The sequence below is a fragment of the Onychomys torridus genome, chromosome 8 (assembly GCF_903995425.1).
Source record: "Onychomys torridus chromosome 8, mOncTor1.1, whole genome shotgun sequence".
NCBI classification, from domain to species: domain Eukaryota; kingdom Metazoa; phylum Chordata; class Mammalia; order Rodentia; family Cricetidae; genus Onychomys; species Onychomys torridus.
Genome location: NC_050450.1, coordinates 45,252,590 through 45,275,718, shown reverse-complemented (window position 1 = coordinate 45,275,718; position 23,129 = coordinate 45,252,590). Strand labels below are relative to the sequence as shown.

At 44.2% G+C, this 23,129-nt stretch overlaps 1 protein-coding gene and 1 long non-coding RNA gene across 3 annotated transcripts in view; one reads left to right on the top strand and one right to left on the bottom strand.

Moving 5' to 3' along the window:
* The window catches only part of Gria1 (glutamate ionotropic receptor AMPA type subunit 1), a 324,981-nt gene that overhangs the window by 141,414 nt on the left and 160,438 nt on the right, over positions 1-23,129 (bottom strand). For both annotated transcript variants that reach the window (XM_036195347.1, XM_036195348.1), the window contains exons 3-5: positions 14,993-15,232; positions 12,848-13,032; positions 782-835 (exon numbers count right to left, since the gene is read on the bottom strand). In XM_036195347.1, the coding sequence (XP_036051240.1) occupies positions 782-835; positions 12,848-13,032; positions 14,993-15,232 (479 nt within the window). The remainder of the gene's footprint in view (positions 1-781; positions 836-12,847; positions 13,033-14,992; positions 15,233-23,129) is intronic.
* On the top strand, positions 10,026-11,639 carry LOC118588811. The gene is made up of 3 exons (XR_004945618.1): positions 10,026-10,369; positions 11,129-11,340; positions 11,566-11,639. It is a non-coding gene; the product is annotated as an uncharacterized LOC118588811 (long non-coding RNA).

Sequence of the window (23,129 nt, the reverse complement as noted above, 5' to 3'; positions counted from 1 at the left end):
TTTCCTGTCCATTCCAAGAGGTGGTGAATTTTCCTGACTCCTAGAGCCAGAGCTGATCAAAGAGGGGTCCAGAATGAGGGATGAAAGTGGGCACCACAGCCTCCAGCTCAGCATCTCCCAAGGACAGCTAGAAGTGCATGTGCTGCCATTAACAGGGGAACTGTGATGGCCAGTTCCAATTGTCAATGTGTCATGACCTATCATCGCCTGGGCACCTGGGAAGAGAGTCTCAGAGAGAAGAGACTGTCTACATTGACTTGACCTATGGGCACTTGAGCTGTGGAGCATTGTCTTAATCAAGTGTTTGATATGGGAAGACCCAGCCCAGCCCACTGTGGGCGGCACTGTTGCCTAATCAGAGGATTCTGAACTTAATAAAAGCAGAGAAGTTGCTAAGTTGAGCACCAGCAAGCAAGTCAGTGTGTACGCATCCATTTCTCTCTGTTCTTGACTGGAAATTCCTTCCTTTACTTCCCCACAGTGATGGATGAGAACCTGGAACTGTAAGCTGAAATAACTGCCTTTGTCCCTTAAATTACTCTTTTGACAAGGTGTTTTTTTTTTTTTTTTTTTTTTTTTTTTTAACAGCAACAGAAAAGAAACTACATCAGAAGGGCATAGGGAAAGAGGTACATTTGGTGCCTCTGAGGCTTGGCGACGCCCTTGAATTACTCCTTAATCTTTCCTCCCACATGGTTCACAGGAGGTGGGTGTGAAGCAGTTCAGACACACCCTAGGTGTGGGAAGTCCAGGACTGGACCACTTGTCATACCCTACTCACCAGATTGGCAAGGATGTAGTGGTAACCAATGCCGTTCTTCTCCAGCTTCACAATCTGAAAGACAGAAATGGGGCGGGGGTACTGATCAGTCACACCACAGCTACAGAGATGAGAGAAGTGATGATGGCAGCTGACACTCATTGGCTGTTTACAACACTCCCTTCTCTGTCCTAAGTAGACAAAACTGTAACATCCCTACTATGTGATGATGGTGAAGCTGTTAGCATCTTGGACAGATGAGAAAGAGCTGCAGAGGGCTAACTCAAGCTCATTTATGTTGCACAGCTATGAAGAGAGGAACACAGGATCTGAATTCGCTATTGCCTGGTTTGAGGGGTGAGGGTCCAGGGGGAGGTTATTGCTACAACCCCAAGGAAAAAGCTTAAGTACTCACTGCACTCTTTCCACAAAGCTTTCCTCACACATAGTGTAGGAATCTGATGGTGCACAGAACTGGTTGTTATTCATGGTGGCATCTGTCGGGGCTGCTCAGGTGATCACATGACTGAGTGGGTAGTCACTTGGGCACGAACCATATTCAGACACTACCTCTGCCTTTTGTATCTGAATTCTGTGTTCTCCTCCCTAAGTAGTTTAGCACCCAGACATCAATAGATCATTCAACATGGGCGTTGGGATGGAAGACTGAATTACCTGGGGAAGTGATTTTCCCATGACCCCTGTGTGGTCTGCTGGTTATAGGACAGAGATTTCTGCTGCCTGATACTTTCTGTGTGGCACCAGAAAGCAGCCAGGATTCCTAAACGCTTCTTGTCTCTTTTATTTGGGTTTTATTGCTTGTGTGTGCATTTGTGTATGTGCATGAGTATACATGTAGGCCTGCGTGGGTGGGAGCACACATACGTGTGCATGCATGTAGAGACCAGAGGTTGATGGCAGGTATCTTACTTGACTGTTTCCATTTTACATATTGAGGCAGAATCTCTAACCTGAAGCAAGAGCTTGTCAGCTTAGCTAGTCTAGGAGGCCAGTGGCCCTGGGGGTCCCCTCTTTTTGGATTAGAGTTGAGCAGCTGCCCAGCATTTCTGAGGGTGTCCTGGATTAGGACTCTGCCTCTCACATTTGAATCATAAGCACTTTAACCCTTGGACCCTCTCCCCAGCCCCCACCCTCCCGTTGTGAATGCAGACTGTTTTAATCATCTTGAAGTCAGGGAAAATATTTGTGGAAAGAGCTATCCCAGGTTTTCTGGGACTGCTTGGCACACCACTTAAGAGGAACGGCTGAGGCTGCACACCTTGATTCTGGCCACAGTGAGCCTGATAGTAACTTGATCTATTTCTTCCTTTCTTGTTTTAAATTATCGGATTGGGTTTGTATACCTTGCTTGATGCTGCTCCCCCTGCACTGCTCCAAAGAGACATAAAATATATGAGAGGCACCTAGGCTCTTGGCCTAACTGAATAAATTCTCAAGGTTATTAAAATCTACACTTAGACATCTCCTTAATTGGATATATGTGCATAACGGCTCACATTTTTTTTTGAGGTGGGGAATAATTAAATGTGAGTGCACACAATGCATATGCTGGAATAGTGGTGAGACAGAGATTCCAGCTGCCGGAGCTCAGATGGCACCAAGGTGATAGTTTTATTAATAATTCTTCATTACTTTTCCATTTTCTTGTCACATGGCATGCTGTCTCTTCAACAAGGAGATACCTTTATTAAGAGCCTATTCAGCTTCCAATAAACACAAAACAGCAAATAAAAATATTTCAGAGCCCACCACATTCAGGGAGTGGAGTCACAGAGCTCTTGCAACATGGACATGCAGAAGGAAGCAGAGGAAAAACCAAGAGAGGATTACCTTTGACCAATAAAAATGAGCAACGTCTGCATCTCAAGCTGATGGTGACTTCCACACTGGTTCTATCCTATGGCTGGCTTATTGTTTTGACTCTCTCTCTCTCTTTTTTTTTTTTTTTTTTTTTTTTTTTGAGACAGGGTTTCTCTGTGTAGCTTTGTGCTTTTTTTCCTGGAACTCACTTGGTAGCCCAGGCTGGCCTCGAACTCACAGAGATCCACCTGCCTCTGCCTCCCGAGTGCTGGGATTAAAGGCGTGCACACCCACTGCCTGGCTGTTTTGATTCATTGTATTTTACAAATATTCATCAAGCCTTAACTGCGTGAAGTTGGTGTACAGTAGACAGGGAATGAAATGAAATATTTGGTATGAGAGGCATCCCACAGTAAACAAGACACGGATAAATGCACACATGGTCACTGACTGAAAAGGGTATTGTGAAGGTAGGGTCCTTCCCCTCACTGACATCACAAACTTTTTCAGTGGCCGTTCTTTGGACTTGCTTTATCCACATACCACACATGGATGGCCCCTGCAGGTTTCCGTAACTATCTGTGGATGACTTTTCATCTTATTCTGTACAGCTTTCTTTGATTAGTTCACCAAACATCTACTGAACATGGACTTTGTGCTAAGCACTGGGTAATGTGCTGGGGTATAGCTCAGATAGCAAGGCAAGGTTCCTGTGACCTCGCTGAGCTAAGATGTGGTTTCAGGAAGAAGCCAGATGGTAAATATATAAATAGATGAACGAAGAGGACGTCAGCAGGTCATAAACACCACAGAGATAATAAAACAGGGCAGTATGATGGATGGCCCTGGGAGGTTCTGGTCGACTCTCACCTCAAATTCATTCTGTCCTTAATGATTGTATTATATCATTTAGTGTCTTGTATACTGGCAAAGAAAATTATCCAAATAACCTTCTTTGTTATGTATGTGGATATTTCAGTCTTATTTATTTTTATATAAATAAATTTCTTTTTCTATAAATATATATTTGTATACATTTTATACTTTGTTTTATACTATGCATGTTTACATGCATATATGTGCCTCACATGATGCAGTGACTATAGAGGTTGGAAGAGGGCATAAGATACTCTGGAAGTGGAGTTCCAGGCCACATGGGTACTGGGAAGCAACCCCAGTCCTCCACAAGAGCAGCAAGTGCTCTTAACTACTGAACCATCTCTCCAGCCCCTGATGTTATACATTCTTATGTTTTAAAGTCTGTATTCTGCCTATGAGAGAAACATGTGGTACTTGGCTTTCCGAGTCTGCCTTACCTCACTTCATGATATCCCTGAGTTCTGCCCATTTTTCTGCAAATGAAAGAATGTGATTCTTATTCCTGGCCGAGTGAAACTCCTTAGTGTATAGCATATTCTCTTCACTCATCCAGCAGTTGATGGACACTGTGGCTATTGTGAATAGTGCTGGAATAAGTAGAGCATCTGTATCTCAGTGACATAGTAAGAGACCTTGGTGGTGTGTCTTAGGCTTTCTATTGCTGCAACAGAGCATCATGACCAAAAAGCAAGTTGGGAGAAAAAGGTTTATTTGGCTTATACTGCCACAGCACAGTTCATCACTGAAGTCAGGACAGGAACTCAAACTTGGCAAGATCCTGGAGGCCTGAGCTAATGTAGAGGCCAAGGAGAGGTGCTGCTTACTGTCTTGCTCCACATGGCTTGCTCAGCCTACTTTTTTTTTTTTTTTTTTTATAGAACCCAGGACCACCAGCCAAGGGATGACATCAGCCACAATGGGCTGGCTCCTTCCCTGCCAATCACTAATTTAGAAAATGCCCTACAGACGTGCCTACAGTCCAATATAATAGAGACATTTTCTTAATTGAGGTTCCCTTCTCTCATATGACCTTAGCTTGTGTCAAGTTGGCATAAATCTAGCCAGCACAGCGTGGCTGTAGTATATTTATATGGCAGTTACATTTTCAGTTTTTAAGGAACAGCCCTACTGGCTAGTTCAAATTCCCACAAGTAATGTGTATCTTGTTTTTATTATTACTTTTTTTTCCCCTGAATCTTCACTAGCAATTGTTTTCTTTCTTCCTTCCTTCCTTCCTTCCTTCCTTCCTCCCTCCCTCCCTCCCTCCCTCCCTCCCTCCCTCCCTCCCTCCTTCCCTCCCTCCCTTCCTTACTTTCTTGCTTTCTTTTATTCCAAGACAGGGTTTCACTATGTAGCTCTGGCTAGCCTGGAACTCACTGTATGTACCAGGTTGGCCTCAAACTTACACTAAGTTGCTTGCCTCTGCCTCTTGAATGCTGGAATTCAAGGCATGAATCATCATACATAATACTGTTTCCTTGATCATAGATATTTTATTTTATTTTTTAAAGAAAGGATCTTTATGTTTCAGTTGCAAATTTATTTATTTGTGCATCTGTGCACACATGAGTGCATGTGAAGGTCAGAGGCCAACTTGCAGGAGTTGGTTGTCTCTTTGCACCAGGTTTGGGTTTATAGTCTTTGATCCATGCATCTGTGCCCACCAAGCCACTGACTATAGTGTGCAGAAACTCAGTGTGAATTTGATTTGTATTTCCCTCATGACTAAGAACGAGGAACAGATTTTCACCCATTTCTTGATTATTTATATTTCTTTTGAGAACAGTCTGTTCAGTTCATCCGTCCATTCATTGATTGGATGATTTGCTTTTATTTTTGAGTATTTAACCTTTTGTGTTCCTTATAAATTCTGGATTGTAATCTCCTTGCAGATGAATAGTGAACAGTTTTATTCTCCTGTTCTGAGGGCTCTTTCTTCACTCTACAGATTGTTTCTTTTGAAGTCCAGGATATTTTTCATTGTGTGTAATCCCATTTGTCACGTCCTGACCCACTGGGGCTCTTTACAGGGAGTCCTCAGGCAATGTCTAATTTAAGTGTTTCCCTCTAGAAGATTCAGTTTAGAGTCTGAAATGAAGACCTTTGATCTATTTTGATTTTATTTTTTTACTGAGTGAAAGAGAGAGAGAGAGAGGGATCTGCATTCATCTTTCTACTTGCAGAATCTAGTTTTTTCAGCACTCCTGGCTGACGGGGTTGGTTGTCTTTGCTTTAATATGTGTTTCTGGCACCATGCTTTAGGTGGTGTGGGATGACTTTTAGAACCTCTGCTTTCTTCCACTGGTTGTCATGTTTGTTTTTGTGACAGTGTCATGCAGATTTTGTCACCATGGCTCTATGATGTAATTTGAGATCAGGTGGTGACACCTCCAGCATTGCTCTTTATCTTCAGGATTACTTTAGCTGTTTGGGGTCTTTTGTGAGTTCCAGAGTTGTATTTTCTATTGACATGAAGAGTGCCACTGGAATGTATATGGAGACTGCATTGACTCTTGCAGGTAGCTTTTAGCAATATGCCCATTTTCACGTTGTAATGTGATCCACTGATCCATGTGCAAGGGGAGAGGGAACTCTTCCATCTCTATTGTCTTATTCAATTTTTCATCAATGCTTTGAGGTTTGATTATAGAGGCCTTTCAACTCCTTGTTAGGCTCATTCCTAGGTTGTTTTGGTTTGAGTTTGGAATGTCCCCCATAGGTTCATGTGTTTGAACATTTTGACTCCAGGTGGTGGCACTATTTGGGGAGGTTGTGGAATCTTTAGTAAGTGTAGCCTTGATGGAAGAAATATGTCACTGGGGGTGCACTTTGAAGTGATATAGCCCTGCCTTATTTGCTGTTCTGTGCTTCCTGTGTGCAGTTGCAATGTGATCAGCCAGCTCCCTGTTCCTACCACCTTGCCTTCCCTGTCTTCCTCACCATGATGAATTCTAGTCTTCTGGAATTGTGATTCAAAACCAGCTCTTTCTTCCGTGAGTTACTTTTTGTCAGAATAGTTTACCATAGCAACAGCAAGGAAGCTAATGCATAGGTATTTTTATTTTTAAATTTAGTATGAATAGGACTTAAAAAATCATTTCTCAGCAAGTACATTATTGATGTATAGAAAAGCTACTGATTTTGTACATCTTCAGATCCTTGCAATTTGTTGAAAATTTGTTTCAGATGGAAGAGTCTCCTAGTAGAATCTTTGGTCTTTTAAATATAGAACCATGTTGTCTGCAAATAGAGATAATTGGACTTATTTATTTTCAGTTTGTATTTCTTCTATTTTTCTCTTGCTTTATAGCTCTAAGACTCCAAACACTATATTCAATATGAATGAAGACAGTGGACATCATTGCCTTATTCCTAATTTTACAGGAAATGCTTTCACTTCTTCCCCCACTTAGTATAATATTGGTTGTAAGTTTGTCACAAAATCTTTGTTATGTTGAGATATGTTATTTTTATTCCTAATTTCATTAGGGATTTTTTCATGAATGGATGCTGGATTTAATTAATGGCTTTTCTGCATCTATTGACATGATCATGTAACTTCAGTTTGTGTATCTCTCTGTGTGCTGTGTTATATCGAAAGAAACCAACCTGATTATAGTATCTGATCTTTTTTTTTTTTTTTTTTTTGGCTTTTTGAGACAGGGTTTCTCTGTGCAGTTTTGGTGCTGGCCTCGAACTCACAGAGATCTGCCAGGCTCTGCCTCCTGAGTGCTGGGATTAAAGGCACATGCCACCACCACCCAGAAGTATCAGATCTTTTTAATGTGGTTTTAAATTTGTTTTATAGCATTTTTGAAAAACATTTAATTTTTGTAACCCATGATGTCCAGTTAGTGTTATATGTCTATGCATGGTGTGGGGCCACTCACTGAAGCATGGGGATTCTATCAGTACCCATATCCTCAGAAATGAATAAGTCTCCCTTTCCTGAAAACTATCAACCTCAGATAGCTCCTCCATAAAGGGTGGAGCCTAAAGGTCATCTACTCATTTATGGTAGGCTCTGAGCTTGATCCTGTGCAGGTAACCACAGAGTTATTTTGTCAAGGAAATTAGTCTCTCTTTCTCTCTCTGCTTCCATCCCTCTCTTTCCGCACCTTCTTGTCTCTCTCCCTTTTCCCACCCCCTCTCTCTGTATGCCCTTATCTGGCTATGGTGTCAGAGTAACACTGGCTTTATAGAACACCTTTGATAATGCTCCCTCCCTTTCTAGCCTATGAAATAGTTTCAGGAGCTTTTCTTTAAAGATCCATTAGGACTTGGCAGTGATTTCTTCCAGTCTTGGGCTTTTCTTTGTCGGGTGACTCATTACTGCAGTTCTATTTTCATCACTTAATACAGATTTAAGGAAGTGGCTTTTATCATCTTGGTTTAATTTGGGTAGGCCATACACTTCTAGGAATCCATCTACTTCTACCAGATTTTCTATATGTTCAGAACAGAAATCCTCTGGAATTCATTAGTATCCACTGTAGTGCCCTCATCCCCTTTCATCTCCATTGCTACTAATTTCAGTCCTCTCTCACCTCCTTGTTAGCTTATGGAAGGGCTTGTTCATTTTGTTTTCTTTTCAAAAGACCAAACTTTGGTTTATTTTATTTTCTTTCTTTTTGTATTGTTATGTTAGTCTTCATTTAATCAATTTGTGAGAGCTGATCTTTATTATTACTTTCTGTCTACTGACTTTGGGGTTCTATATTTTTGCTGTTGTAAACTTTTGAAGTGTATCAAGCTATTAATTTGCAAATTTGACTTTTCCAGTAAGCACCAATAACTATATTTCTGTAACCCAAAGGTTCTGATAAATTCTGGTTTGTTTTCATTTGATTCTAGGATTTAGAAAATATTCCCCCCTGGCTCTCCTTAACAAATGGCAGATGATTCAAAATTGTATTCCACAACTTATGGGTTCTGTACAGTTTATGTCATTCCTTTTTCTCTTGACCTCTAGTTTTATTCCATTATGATATAGAATGAATTATTTTCATTACATTTGTTAAAACTTCCTTTCTTGTTTAAAATATCGTAGATTTTAGAGAATGTTGCATGGGCTGTTGAGACGTTGTCTGGCTGACTTTGAGCTACGGCATAACTCAATTGGGAAGTTTATTGGTTGATTCTCTTCAACTAAATTATCTACTTGTTCATGGCTGGGATCTGAAGCCACCCAGCTTTATTGTAGCTGACTCTATCAGCCCATTTCTGACCACTAGTGTTTCTTCTATGAAATGGTGTGTAACAACGTTTGATGTATATGTTCTTAAGGGATGGTTCCATTTAGTAGTATGTATTACTTTATTTCCTCTGTTTTAGCTTTGCATTATTGTATGTAAGTATGGTCCTCTCATTGGTTAGGGCTTCCATTTTCTTGGTATACAGACTTCCTATCACTTCCAACCTGTGTCTCTTGCTAGTGTGTTTCTTATAGACAATACATCATTGGATATTATTTTTTAAACTGGATCAGCCAGTCTTCATTCAATTGGAGGGTTATAATTATTTACATTTAGGGCTATTATGGAGAGGGGTTGCTGATTCCTGTTTTTTTTTTTTTTTTTTTTTTTTGCCTTTGTGGTTCATTTAGTCATTGTTTTTTTTTTTTTTTTTTTTTTTCTCTGTCCCCTACTCATAGTAGAGGTTTGGTAGTTTATCTGGTCCTCTCATGGGATGTGTTCTTTCCTGTACTCTTGTGCTTGATGATATCTTCCCTCCTTGGATTCCTTTATGTACACCAAGTCTAGGGATGAGGCTGAATCTCTGAGGCTGATGATATTGCATTTTGTACACCCTGAAGTGGCTGGTTTCTAGTCCAGGGCTGTCTCCCAAGTTTGTTGGAAAGAAGATGCAAACACACTAATGAGATCCATGCAGCGGATCAGTCTCTATTACTTCAAAACCAGCTCAGCATTAAACACACTGCTGCTGGGATGAAGCTGCGAAGGTTAATTACACCTCTGAACTTCAGAGTCTTCAGTGAGCATTGCAGCAGAGAGGTGAATCTAGATAGAGGCCGTGCTTCACACTCATGGCTACCGTCTCTGCCATTATCCCCAGGGGATGGGCTCATCTTTCTAGGCACCAAGGGCATAGCTATTCACACTCCACACCCTTTCCTGCCTGAGCCAAGCTACCTGAAATCCTTGGTTTATTGACATAGGCTTCCTTTCACTCACAATTGTCTTCTGTACTAAGGATGTGGCTGATTGTTCCTGGGTTCCCTGACTTGTAATCTGTTTCTGGGTCTCCTGACTTGTTATTTTTATTCTTATTATTATTCTTTGTAATCAGGGTCGAAAGATAGCTCAGTCCTCAGTGATAGGTTTCCACTCCAGATGGCGCCAGCCACAGCCCATAAAACTTGAGGAGTAGGAAGTTGGACCCCCTCTGCCCTGCTGGCCCCTGGTGCAGAGCAGTGGGCTCTACCAGAACCCTAAACCAATTGGAGGCTTTGGAAGACAGTGGTTTTGTTCTAGGGGTGGCGCTCTTCTTCTCATCTTTAAGACGAAGTTCTTGGCTTCTCCCTCTGTTGGAGAGTAACCAGGCAGACAGAGCTGTGTGCCATTCATCCTTGCTGGTTCAGCTGCTCTTCTGCTTCTCCTCACTTTTCAGCCTCCCTGCCACCCGTTTTGTGACACCTCTCTGATGCTCCTCTGCTATGTCTCCTTTTATATATGATAGTTTTCCTCACTGTGAGCTATAAAATGTGAGCACAAGCTATCAACCAAGAGGCCTCATGGATCCCATCAAAACTTTGGTCTCTGTTTCCAGAATATTAGAATGAAATCATTTAAAATGTTTATGAACAACAATGTCAAACTCACCAAACGAGTCACTTGGTTATGATATAAAAATTTGTCCTTGACGGAGGAAGCAGCCATAGATGAACAGGTAAGAAAATTGTATTCTGTGTTGTGCGTGTTGTCTTCGTGTGTGTATGTATGTGTGTGCATATTCATATGTGTGTGTGTGCATATGTTCACATGTGTGTGTGCGCGCGTGTGTGTGCACACAAGCATGCTCATTTGTGCTATGGGCAGAAGTCAACTTTTGGTGTCATTCCTCAGCAGCCTTCCAGGTGAGTTTTGGAAATCTGGGACCTAGGGTACTCCCCAGTTGGGTACTGGTCAGTGAGCCCCAGGGATCAACCACTCATCTCCAGCTCCCGGGGGTGCTAGGATCAAAAGCCTGTGTCACCTCATTCAGCTTTGTAAGTATCTGCTGGGGGTTGAATTCAGGTCTTCATGCTTGTGCAGAAAGCACTTTACTAACTGAAATGTATTCTTAACTTCAGAAATTTGTATTTAAAGAAATTATATGCGTGAGTGTTTGGCTTGTATGTATTTCAATATACCACATGTGTGCCTGGTGCCTATGGAGGCCAGAAAGGGAGCTGGATCTCCTGGAACTGAAGTTCAGACGGTTATAACCACCATTTGGTGCCTGGGAACCAAACCCCGATCCTCTGCAGGAGCAGCCAGTGCTCTTAACCTCTGAGCCATTGCTCCAGCCAAGAAGAAAGTCGTGGTTTTAAGATATTGGGCCATGTTGCCAAATCCAACTTGGTTTGACTTCCTGATTTATTTTTATGTTAACTGGGATACCTTTGGTAAAGAACAAAACAAGACAACTCTTCTTCATCTGTAACAGGGAAATGGACAGGAGTTATTTGATCTGCAGCGTGTAAGGATGGATACGACACACAGAAAGAGCCTGATGCTGTGTCTTCTCTCTCTGCCATGAGCACCTGGAAAACAGCAGCGTGACACAATCCAGGACAAGCCCCGACTCTACGAAGGACACCTTGAAGCCAGTCATTCCATCTATCTCTCATCTCAACTCATCACTGTCCCCCATCCCAGGTTTGTAGAGCAGGGCCCTTTCTTCTTATCTCACAGATACATTCATTTGTGGTCAGAGAGGGAAATGACTCATGAGGTCAGGACAGCTGGCACTATGAATGGCAGCAGCATTTCGACACATCACATCCTATGGACAGACTTCATTCTGAGTATGTTCCATGCCCTGGTCCTTCTAGTCCATGTAAAAGCCTTTGAGAGGAAGTTATAATTATTTCTGCTTTTCAGAGTGGGATGTGAGATGGAAACAGATTACTAGCCTGGTCTCAGGTCATGAAGCTAGCAAGCACTCAACCTGAAAGCCGAACTCCAACAGGTTTGCTTCTAGAATTCCCTGCCTTTACCCATTACCCTACACTGCACCCCCTCCCCCATGCTAGCACTCAGTAACCAGATGACTACAGCCCAGAGGACTTCTATCACCATAGAAACAATTTTGTGCTGGTTTCTCTTCAAGAGCAACTCCCAAATCCACTGCAGAACAGGCATAGTTAATCGGTAGCTTCCAAAGTTCTCCCTGTTCTTCCGTGGAGGCTTCACAGTGATTGCTGATCTGGTGATGAGGCTCCCCTTAGGGGGTGGGGTCCAGGGTCTTGAGGGCCATTAACCAGCCTTGTCGTGTTGTCAAGTACCTTAAAAGGCCATCTTTCATTTCATGGCACTGTTCAAACATGACGGCCAGCCTCCTCCTTGCTCATTGATCTGAATATACAAATGCAGCTCCAGCGGACAGTGATCTACACAGAGACATTTCCGGCTGGGCTGCCAAGTTTCTCTAATTCTGACGCCAGAGCAAATACAGCTCAGAGGCTGCCGGCTGAAGGCTGTTGAGGTTACAGAACCTATTCACAGGACACTCCACCCTTCCTGCTTTCACAGGCAGGAACAGTTCAAGGACGGAGTGGAAAGGGAGTTGGCCTCTAAAATACATCAGTCAGGCCAAGGTCATGTGATGCTCAATGCTGGTCCTGTAAATGACACATCCTAGGCTGAACACTGGACTCTGTTTGCAGCCTGGACTCTGTAAGCTCTAAGAGATGATGCAATTTTTTTTTTTGTTTGTTTGTTTGTTTTGTTTTTCAAGACAGGGTTTCTCTGTGTAGCTTTGCGCCTTTCCTGGAACTCACTTGGTAGCCCAGGCTGGCCTCGAACTCACAGAGATCCGCCTAGCTCTGCCTCCCGAGTGCTGCGACCAAAGGTGTGCGCCATCACCACCCGGCTGCAATTTGTTTTTAACAGTAAAGAGGAGCCCAAGAAGTAAGTTTTGGGTCAGTCAGTGTGAGGACCTCTGGAAGTGTCTTATCAAGGCTCCCATGAGCTTTGCTACTTCATCAAGTCTCAGATGGAAAGTTTAGGTCTCACAGAAGGTAAAGTGGAAGGCGTCAAATCTCACCTCCTCAGGAGCCCTCTTTGGACCCCTCCTCCTTTCTGACACCCACAGCAGAAGCACACTCATCGTCTCCCGAATTATCCCCAACACCCATTTGTGGCCCTTGCTGCCCTTCAGTACCTGGCCCAGGATGGCGTTCAGACGTTCTGATTCACAGTCCACCACCACCAGCCTCTCCTTTTTCTTCTCCAGGTCCTGAAAGAGCATCCGGTATCCTTCCTCTGTGGTTGTCAGAATGTTGACAGCTGTCACCTGCCAGTTCTTCTCTGCAGCTGTATCCAAGACTCTCTGCAGGACTGACAGGCCTGCAGCGGAGGGGCGGACAGAGACATGGCAGCGTCAGCATTCATAGGTGACATCCCCTGCTGCCTGTGCTTGATGTAGCCCACCCCTTCTTCCACCAGGCATGTTTAGCTATCTCTCTGCAGGACTTGTGATGCTGTCTGCACTCACTCTCCCTGTGCACTCACTGCTGTTTGTATCTACTTTCCTGGGTGGTCATTGCTGTCTGCCACCTTATTCCTGTAGCAAGCTCAGTTCCTGCTGTGTGTCCGAATGCTGCAGAGGTAAGCAACTGATCTTTTTTGGTATTCTGTTTACAGGGCATGACAGACAATAAGAAGAACTTTTGATTAAAAACCCCTCGAAAAGCACAGATCCAAAATAAAAGCTAAATTACTTCGATTGGCTCACTTGCCTGTCTGAACTTTGATTTTTTCTTAAGGTAAAGAGGCAGCATAAATAGCACCTGCCTCACAGTGCTCTGTGGACAACTAGATAGGAATGTCCGGTGTGGGCTGGTCTGGTACCTTAAGGGTTTTCTAAATGGTAACTGTTATTTTTTGGGGAACAGCAGTGCTTGGAATGAGAAGAGTCCCAGATAGGATCATGTATAGGAACACTTCCTAAGTCCCCAGTTAGCGGTGCTGTTTGGGGGAGGTTACTGAATCCTAGGTGGAATGTGGAATCTTAGTAGAGGAAGTATGCCACCAGGGGAGGCAGTCAGGTTTTAGAGCTTGGTCCCATTTGTTTCCTGTTCTCTTTCTCTGCTTCCTGTGTGCATATGCAATGCAATGCAAACAAGCCTAGCTTCCTGCACCTGCTGCTATGCCTTCTCCACTATGAGCGACTGACTATCTGTCCCTCCGGAACTGGGAACCAGAATAAACCCTTTCTTTCTGAAGATGCTTTGTCGGGCATTTCATCAGCAGCAGAAAAGGAACCAATACAGGGAAATTGAGTCACTGTTTATAGAATAGGCCAACATAGTAGCTAAAGATAGCTAATAGCTGTTGGTCAAATTTGTGAAATTTGGGTATGGCTCCAATAGTTAATATGTTTTCACACAGTAGGTGTTCAAGAAATGTGTTCTGTATTTCACCACGATGTTTTGATTAAGGTTGACTGAGTGTAGAGCCTGTTTCTCAGCACAACTGACAGAGAAAATGCAAAAGAAGCTGAGGACCCTATAGGGAAATATGATAAATAGATGCACCCCAGGACAAAGAAGCTACAGAGAATAAAAAGTATGGGAAACAATTGGGAAATGTGACTGCAAAATTAAAAGAAAGCAGGATTTAAAAAGCACCTAAGAGGAGGAGGTGGGGGGGTGATGATGATGATGATGATGATGATGATGATGATGGTTGTAGTGGTGACAGTAATGATGGATGATAGTGATGATGCTGCTGGTGGTGGTAATGTGATGGCAGTGATGATGGTCAAGATGATGGTGATGATGATTATCAATATGATGATATTAATAATAGCTATGATGATGGTGGTAATGAAGATGATAGTGATGACACTGATAATAATTGTGATGGCTGTGGTGAAGATGAGAATGTTGATAGTGATGATGATGATGATGATGATGATGATGATGATGATGATGGTACTATGGCAGTGATCATGTATCAAGAACCTGCCCAAAGTCACAGGGCTAGTGAGGAGGGAATCCAGGATTCAGATCTTGGTCTGTTCTATGCTCTATTAATGATCCACTTTGCTGAAGTCCTTGGACTTTCGAGATATGAGAGCTTGGTGAATGGTAGAGTGGCTTGATGGCTTAGAGGATATGTCTCTCAGAGGAGGTATTTTCACACTCTGAGTTAAATATTGGCAACCAAGAAATCACTGCACACAAATAAAGCACCTGGCTTGATTCCCCAGGAGCTCTATGGAGACAGAGAAGCATCATTCTTCCTGCTGATAATTTTTCTCCATCATCCCCCAACAATCTCCTTTCCTTAACCCTTAGCTTACCCCGGTCAGCATCATAAATGTAGACAAAGGTCTGCCACTTGTAATGGTCGATGATGCTAATGAGAGCTTCCTGTAGTTCTGGGCGCAGCTGAAGGACGAACTGATTGGATGTGTCAACGGGAAAACTTGGAGTAATGAAGCACACATGGAGGGCCCCACAGAAGGAGGTCAGCATGTTGACAGTCCTTCGTTCATAAAACCCAAAGATGGCATAGACTCCTTTGGAGAACTGGGAACAGACTAGAAAAGAAGACAAGAAAGGTTAGTGGGGGCTGGGGAGCCTCTGGCTGGATAAGAGCCGCTTGCTGCACAGCATGGAGACCTGAGTTCAGACCCTTGCACCAATGAAAACAGCCATATGCCTGTAACCCCAGCACTGAGGCTTAGAGACATGAAAAATCCATTGATCTTGCTGGCTACTAGCCCAGCCAAAAATAGTAACCTCTAGGTTCAGTGAGAGGCCTTTATATGAAGGGAGTAAGGTAAAGAGCAACAAATGATGACTCCCAATATCCTCCCTTGGCCTCTGAACATGTGCACATAGGTTCATACACCTGCATACACACATGCATACACATGCATAATCCTCCCAATTAATAAATAGAAGATTATGTAAACAAATGGCCAGATGACTCAAATAATTCATTTAACCCACCATCACTTACCATCTGCTATCCATCCATCCACCCTACCAATCAGCCTTCATCCCATGCCTTCAAATTCCAATCTGTTCATCAGTCCATTGATCTTCCCATCTTCCCATTCTGTTCACACTTTATTTGCGCAAACCCTCATCCATCTGTCTACAGCCAATGTTTATCTGATGCCTGTTATAGATTGGCGGTATTGTGATTAGTGACTACAGTAGCCACACAGCAAAGCACTTCCACATAATTGACTCTTCTTGTCACTACAATGACCACGTTAAGAAAAGAATGACAGGGCCACTTTTTAGAGGGTGAATTGAAAGCAAGGATTGGGAGTGAATTTGTGCTAGGGAGCCAGCTTGGTGAGTAAAATTCAGACCATGCAAGAGTGAAGGAAGACAGGGATTTGAACCCTTACAACATTTCGGAAAGCTGGGCACAGTAGTACATGTGCCTGCAATCTCACTGACTTTATGGTTAGATGGGAGGTAGGGACAGGAGAGCATCTGAAATCTCTTGGGCCATCTAGACTGTGTACGCTGGCAAACAAGAAAACAAAGAAAACCTGTCCCAAGCAAGACAGAAGGTACAAGCATCTGAAGGTTGTCTTCAGACTTCCATGAGTGTGTACTTACAAACATATGCACACACACAGTTAACAGACATGTTCATGTTATATGTGTGTTCTAGGTCAAACTCAAGGTGGATTGATATGTTGACTGTGTGGCCACCTTTCACTTCTTTGTCCCTGACATCAAGGCAAAGCTTAAAAATTGCTACAGGAAGGGCAGCAACCTATTATTGCTGCTGACACTGGTTTAGGAACACAGGTATTGATTTTCTCCACTTTGCTCATCCTCTCAGAGTATGTCTTCTGTTGATGTTCATGTTGCAATCCTACATCTTGCTAGGAGATTTCCAGGCCTTCCCAAGTATCAGACACAACAACTTAGCCTGGCACATGCTTCCACAGGACCCCAGAAGGGACCAATGGTGGCTTATGGGTGATTACATTTCTGCTTAGATTGGAATGTGATGGGAACAAGACCAAAGCTTGTCCATCAGTCTGTAAACTTCACTTTTCTATCTGATACAGGATGGAGAGTTCATAGTCACCTCAGGGAGGGCTATCCTTTATTTCATTATGAGAAGAGACTTTCAATGCCCACTAACATGTTGAGTCTTCAAAAATATTCCTAGAGAATTATTATTGTTGTTAATATGTTTTATTCTTTGAGAATTTCACACATGAATATATTGTATTGCAGTCATCTTCACCCCTGACACCCACACTCTGCCTCCTCCCATGTCCCCCACCCCCAACTCCTTGCTTCATATCTCCCTCAAGGTGACTTGTCCACTGACTGACAGATCTTCATCTACACCAAAACATCATGGATGCCTACTCTAACCTGCCCCATGGCTGTCTCGAAGCTGACAGTGATAATCATGGCCTGAACTTTATGCTGTTTGGTATTTTAAATTAATATTAATCATTTACATGCTCTATAATTCTTAGGAAATGTTTGAAGCTTTTTGGATATTCTATGATTACTCTAAGAAATTTTTTTCTAATTAAATTTTAGTGTAGAAAAGAATGGGCTTTATTACACTGGCATTTTCATAGGTGTGTATTATTGTACTTCACTCATCTGCACCTTCCTCCTCAATGCCTTCTCCTGCTCTTCCCACTGGTCCCCTTACTCTCACTGAACAGCCCCCATGCGCACATTTTGAATCCAGAGTCTTTGAGAGACAAAACATGATAGAAGTCTCTCCCCTTCTGGTTTTCCTCTCCCCTCTCATTAAATTCCTTCCTTCCCTGCGTGGACTCCCTTCTGCTGCCATGTGCTCATGTACACACACACACACACACACACACACACACACACACACACACACACACGCATGCACGCATGCATGCACACATACACACACGCAGACATCTACATACACACATTCATGTACATACAATTTTAAATCTCGGTTAGATGAGAAGCAGCGCCGCATTTGTTTTTTTAGCAGTGGAATCCATTCTCTCCCTGAAGCTAAAGGAAATTTATCAATTAAACAAACCAAAATGAAACAATATACATTATTTCATTTCCTTGTGGTTCTGAGATTCCCATTGCACATGACAAAAGTCCCTTGGTTCTATCTGACCAGGATTCCAAGTCTGAAAAACTGCCCTGTTGACCTTTCCTGACTTGCTCAGTCTCCTCACTCCCTGACTGGCCATCCTGGCTGTCACTCTGCAGTTCCAGTCCAGTGGGTTTTGTCTTAGGGACTTTGCTCTCTCTGTTCCTTTCTGGCCTGCAGCACTGTTCTCTCCTCTCAGCAAGGAGTGATCCTCCTCCACAGTCCTTTCTCGGCTTGTCTGACTTTCCCAAGCAGCATTCACCCCTCCTTCTCCACCAGCGGTCCATCATTTCCCTGGCTTCCATTCAGTCCTTTAGTCAATAGCCGGCCGGGAATGCTGTACACATCTGTAGCTATTTTGTTCCATGCAGAGTCTCGGAATGTAATAATTGTTTGTGTCCCAGAGCTAACAGAGTGCTTGGAACACCATAGATGCTTAATAAATATATGATGAAGGAGTGCATGCTGGATGCTCAGGGAAAGTTCACGTGACCTGCAGAAGCTGGTGGAAGGAGCTGGTCTCCTTCTCTGTCGCTTCTTTCTGAGGTGGCTCCTTAGCCTCCTCCACTTAAACTATTTTCTCTTTCTGCCTAATGAGACTCACTTTCTGTGCACAGCCCACAATAGGCGCTGTCTTTAAATGTCTATTGTAATTACTAGACTCAGGTTTTCCATAAGTATGGATTTTTCTACCAGGGAGCTTGTGTTGTATATTATCCACCCATGTTAAATATAGATTTGTCAAAACGCACAATCCATCTTCCAGGGGTGAGTGTGCACAGGAAGCCCATAAGCCCTGTTAAAATATTGTAATATGCTCCATGGTATTTTTAGGATCCCTTCTCTCCCCTTGGGGCAGTGAAATACTGTCCTGTGGCATGAAAATTCAGCTTTCAGACCCATTACCCCACACGTTCAGCCAGGTCTCGGGGGTCCTGGTGGCTGTGGCATTTTTTTTTTTTTTTTGCTAGAACTTTAGAAGTAAAGGAGGGGAAGGAGGGATGTGGGGAGGGAGATATTCTGCCTAAATCCTTAGACATAGCAGGCCACAAATTTCCTTCTCAAATGACCTCCTATTTTTCCTTTAGCTAATTTCTCTTTCATTGAAGTGGGTGCTCTATCCTTTAGACGAAGAGGGAGTATTTTCTTCCTACAGCTCCCTAAAAGGATGCAACGTGGGGGGATGGCCTAGCTTACATTTACTTGGGTGGGCCCTGCCCTGTAGTCACTGAGCTCCATCTTCTTACTTTGGTGTGCTTCCTTACTTCAACTAAACCCTAGGAGGAAGAAAGTGAGAGGTAGAGAGGGAGAGGGAAGGGGGAGAGGTAGGAAGGAAGAGCGGGAGAGAGGGAAGGGGGGAGGGAGAGGGAGATGGAGAGAGGAGATGCATGGCTTCAGCTCTGTCAAAATAACTAGTCACAGCAGAGAAAAGAGCTCTGTAGAAAAAGAACTAGACTAGATGGCAGAAGACCCAGAGGGTTGTCTCTTCCCTTTAATCATTACAAAGAGCTTGAGTGACCTTGAGCAACTTCAGCCTTCTGGGAGTTTTCTCAGCTGTGAAACAATGGTTTAGACTCTGCCATGTTCAACTCCTTCAGACTCCAGCATTCCAGAGTCTGGTCAAATTGACTGGAAAATATTCACTGATTCAATGTTGGAGCTGTTCAAAGCTCAGACATTCAGGAATCCCCTTTGCAGATCTTCAGTCTTAGAAGATGGTGGAGCCTCAGAGTCTTTCGATTCCACAGGGTGGAGTGCTGGCACTAAGTCCAGAGCCTGTGGAGTCTAGAGTTTCATTTAAGATGCAGTGTTTGACCTGGGGTGTGAGTTAGCTCTTTAGCAGAGGATAGATGAGGCCTGAGGCAAATCAGAAGGGGAGCTGGGGCTAGAGGACACATTCCTGATTCCTGGATGTGACCAGTAGGGGTGAAGGAGCAAGAGTGTTTCTAAGCAGAATAGGGACCCCAATGTGTACTGGCAGAAGTACAGAATCCCAACATAGACTCACAGCAGGTTGGACTGTGTGTGAGGTCTTCAGCATAGACACACCTAGATAGCACAGTGCCTTCTGGTGGTCATCGGTGTGTGCTGGCATTGGACCACTGGTCCAGGGCCAAGAATGTCTCTTCACACTGACTCTCTTTAGCCCACAGTGGAAATTACAGACTAGTGACCAGCTCACAGCAAAGTTTGGACCTGAGTTCTGCCACTCTGGCTGTGGAACCCAAATTCCCAGCATATTTGATACACTGCAATGAGGGAAAGGAATAGACTGGCCCACAGGTCAGCTTCAGGTTCTGAGAATTTCTTTCAAGCGCCCTTCCTCTGGCCAGGCATTGCTGCATTAGAGCCCTGTGTATGGACCCCCCCCCCCATCATCTACATCCACTAACCTCTGTCTTTAATCTGCACCAACCTATTTCTACCTACATATGTATTTATTCACCACAGTATGATCTTGGTATTATTTTATGTCCCCTCCATCCTGGGGAGATCATATGTGCTTATTCACATACATGCACTCTTTTCTCTTCCCACAAATGTGCCAATTGGTCATTTGTTTGCTTCTAAACAGCCAGCTTCTGCTCCTCATGAGGCACCTATAGGACACTAGAGATGGGCTGATGAACTTGGCAGGACCCCAGCCTCAACGATAAACACTGTGACAGCAGAAGAGAAGGACAGTTACTACGAAACAGTTATCATGACAATTCAGTATTGGTGTCTATCAAGGATGAGTCTGTTGTTCAGGTGGGGACATCTGTCTTCAGCCTCAAGAGGAGGCTCAGTGGGTAAAGTGTTCACCATGCACCAAAGTGAATTTAAACCACCAGGACTCACATAAAAATCCTGGTGTGGTCATGCGCACATGGAATACTAACCTTAGGGAGTCAAGGACAGGGACTCAAAAGATGCCTGGGGCTTGCTGGCATCGAGTGTCAATGAAACAGTGAACTCAAGATACAGTAAAAGAGTGTCTCAAAAAATGAGATGGAGAGAGATTGAGGAAGACACTTTTTTCCTTGGTTTTTCAAGACAGGGTTTCTCTGTGTAGTTTTGTGCCTTTCCTGGAACTCACTTTGGAGACCAGGCTGGCCTCGAACTCACAGAGATCTGCCTGGCTCTGCCTCCTGAGTGCTGGGATTAACCACCGCACCACCACTGCCCAGCCTGAGGAAGACACTTAATGATATCAACGTCTGGTCTAGGTATGCACATACACACACACACACACACACACACACACACACACACACACACACACACACACACACACACACACACACACACACACACACAGAGAGAGAGAGAGAGAGAGAGAGAGAGAGAGAGAGAGAGAGTCACTAGAGATATATAAAGAGACATCAACCAAAATGGGGGTGTTAGCTGCAGTCACTGTCCACAAAGTGTATTCCAGGGTTAAAGAATGGCAGGCACAAAGGCCCTGAAAGACAGAGATGGGGCCATGGAGCTCCGGGATCCTGCTGCTGTGTCCAGTGCTAGGGCCCCTGCCTCCAGGATGATTGGCAGAAGAGCAAACCCAACAACTAGAGGAAGTGAGAATTGAGGCCAGGACTCTCCTTCTGGGAGACACAGGGCAGGAAAGCCCCCAAGCTGCTCAGTGTGGCAGCTGGGGCCAGCCTTCTGCTCACCGGAGCCCTTTGATAGTCACTCCAGGTCTCAGCACCATCCACTTAGTATCAATAAATCTCCTGGCCTGGCCACTGTTGCTGACAGCTCCCTGCATGGGAGGGAACCCCTGTATTAGCGGCTTTGTAACTGTCACATCCTTTAGGGCCTCTCTGGCTGACATTTCTCCTTAGCTCCTGGCTTCAGTCCCTGGAATTGTGTCAGCCTCATGGTAACTACTGGATAATGAGGTGACGGGGACAGCTTCATTTTGGGGGAGGGAGCTACAACATATACATATGGGAGAGGATGTTAAGACACTCACTTCCCCCCAAATACACGCACACACACACACACACACACACACACACACACACACACACTCACACACCTGAACAACTCTACCCTCTCAGGTGGGACTCCCATTGAACTCTAAATATGCTTTATGTCTGTCACTCAGAGGACAGTTCCCCACCACTCCACATGCTCTGGCTCCAATCCTGACCCATGCAGGATTACTATCATGCATACACTTGTTTCCATTCCCTCTAAATGAAATCACACTCACTTAGGATTCTGAGACACATCTGGGGTGTCTTGGTCATTTAACGGGTAAACCCTCACCAGTTCTCTGATACAGCCAACCGATATTTACTGGTGCCAGAAGATTGAGACATTGTGATGACCCAAGACATGAGTATTTCCAGCTTTCCTGGGGATTCTTAATGACTTCAGCAGATCCCAGGTCAAGGGGAGTCATGGAGGAACCTGAGGTGGCAATAAAGAGCCAGCTACTGAACAAATCGTCCTACTTGCCATGCCAGCCAGTGCTGACTGAGTGCTGGCCACAGGCCAGGATGTGTGCTTCCTGTCCAGGTAGAGTAGCAGTTCATCCACCTGCTGGGTGCCGTGGGGGGGGGGGGGGCGGGGCGGGGGAGCATAGAGCAACTGCAGAAGGTGAAGCAGACTGGGTTACAGGATATAGCACAGCACTGGAGGTAGAAGGGGACCTGAGTACCCCGGGCCTCTCAGGAACAGGTCAAGCTAAGCCACCCTGCTCTGTGCCAGTGTTTCTTCCCTCAGCTTGTTGGCATTTCTCTTCACCCAGGCCCAAGAGCCCTGATTGGATGGCTGCAGAGGAGCCATCCTCCTCTGAGCAGCTCTGAGCATTTACTGTCCAGCTGGAGAACTGTTGACCAGGCCCAGGGGGCCAATGAGATGTGACTGTGAGGATGAGGATGAGAATTAGAAGAAGGCTAGGTTCACTGGTTGTGGGATCTACAATCACTGTGTGGGTGTCTTGCGGAAAGCAAGGGGAGGGGAAGACTAACTGAGGAGCCAAGGCTGTTTCAGAACTCAGTGGGGCTCAGAAATGTCCCCAGAGAGAAGCTGACCGGGCGCTATTTGTTCTCCATCCTGAGCCGTACTGGAAACATCTGGATGATGGGGTACTTCTCCCCTCCCTCCTTCACACTTTCATCTCATCCCTTCTTTCCTTCATCTCATCTCTCTCCCATGCCTTCCTTCCTCCTTCCCTCCATCTCTTCCTTCCTTTCCTCTTTCTCCTTCCCCTCCTTCTCTCTTTCTCTCCTCTCCCTCTCTTTCTTCTTTCCTCCCTCCATTGGAGCTTTCCTATTCATTACAGGTGTGTATGTAGCTCTACAGAAAAGAATCTTCTATTTCTTCTTCAGTTTGCTCATCTGACAAATGTCCACCAGACT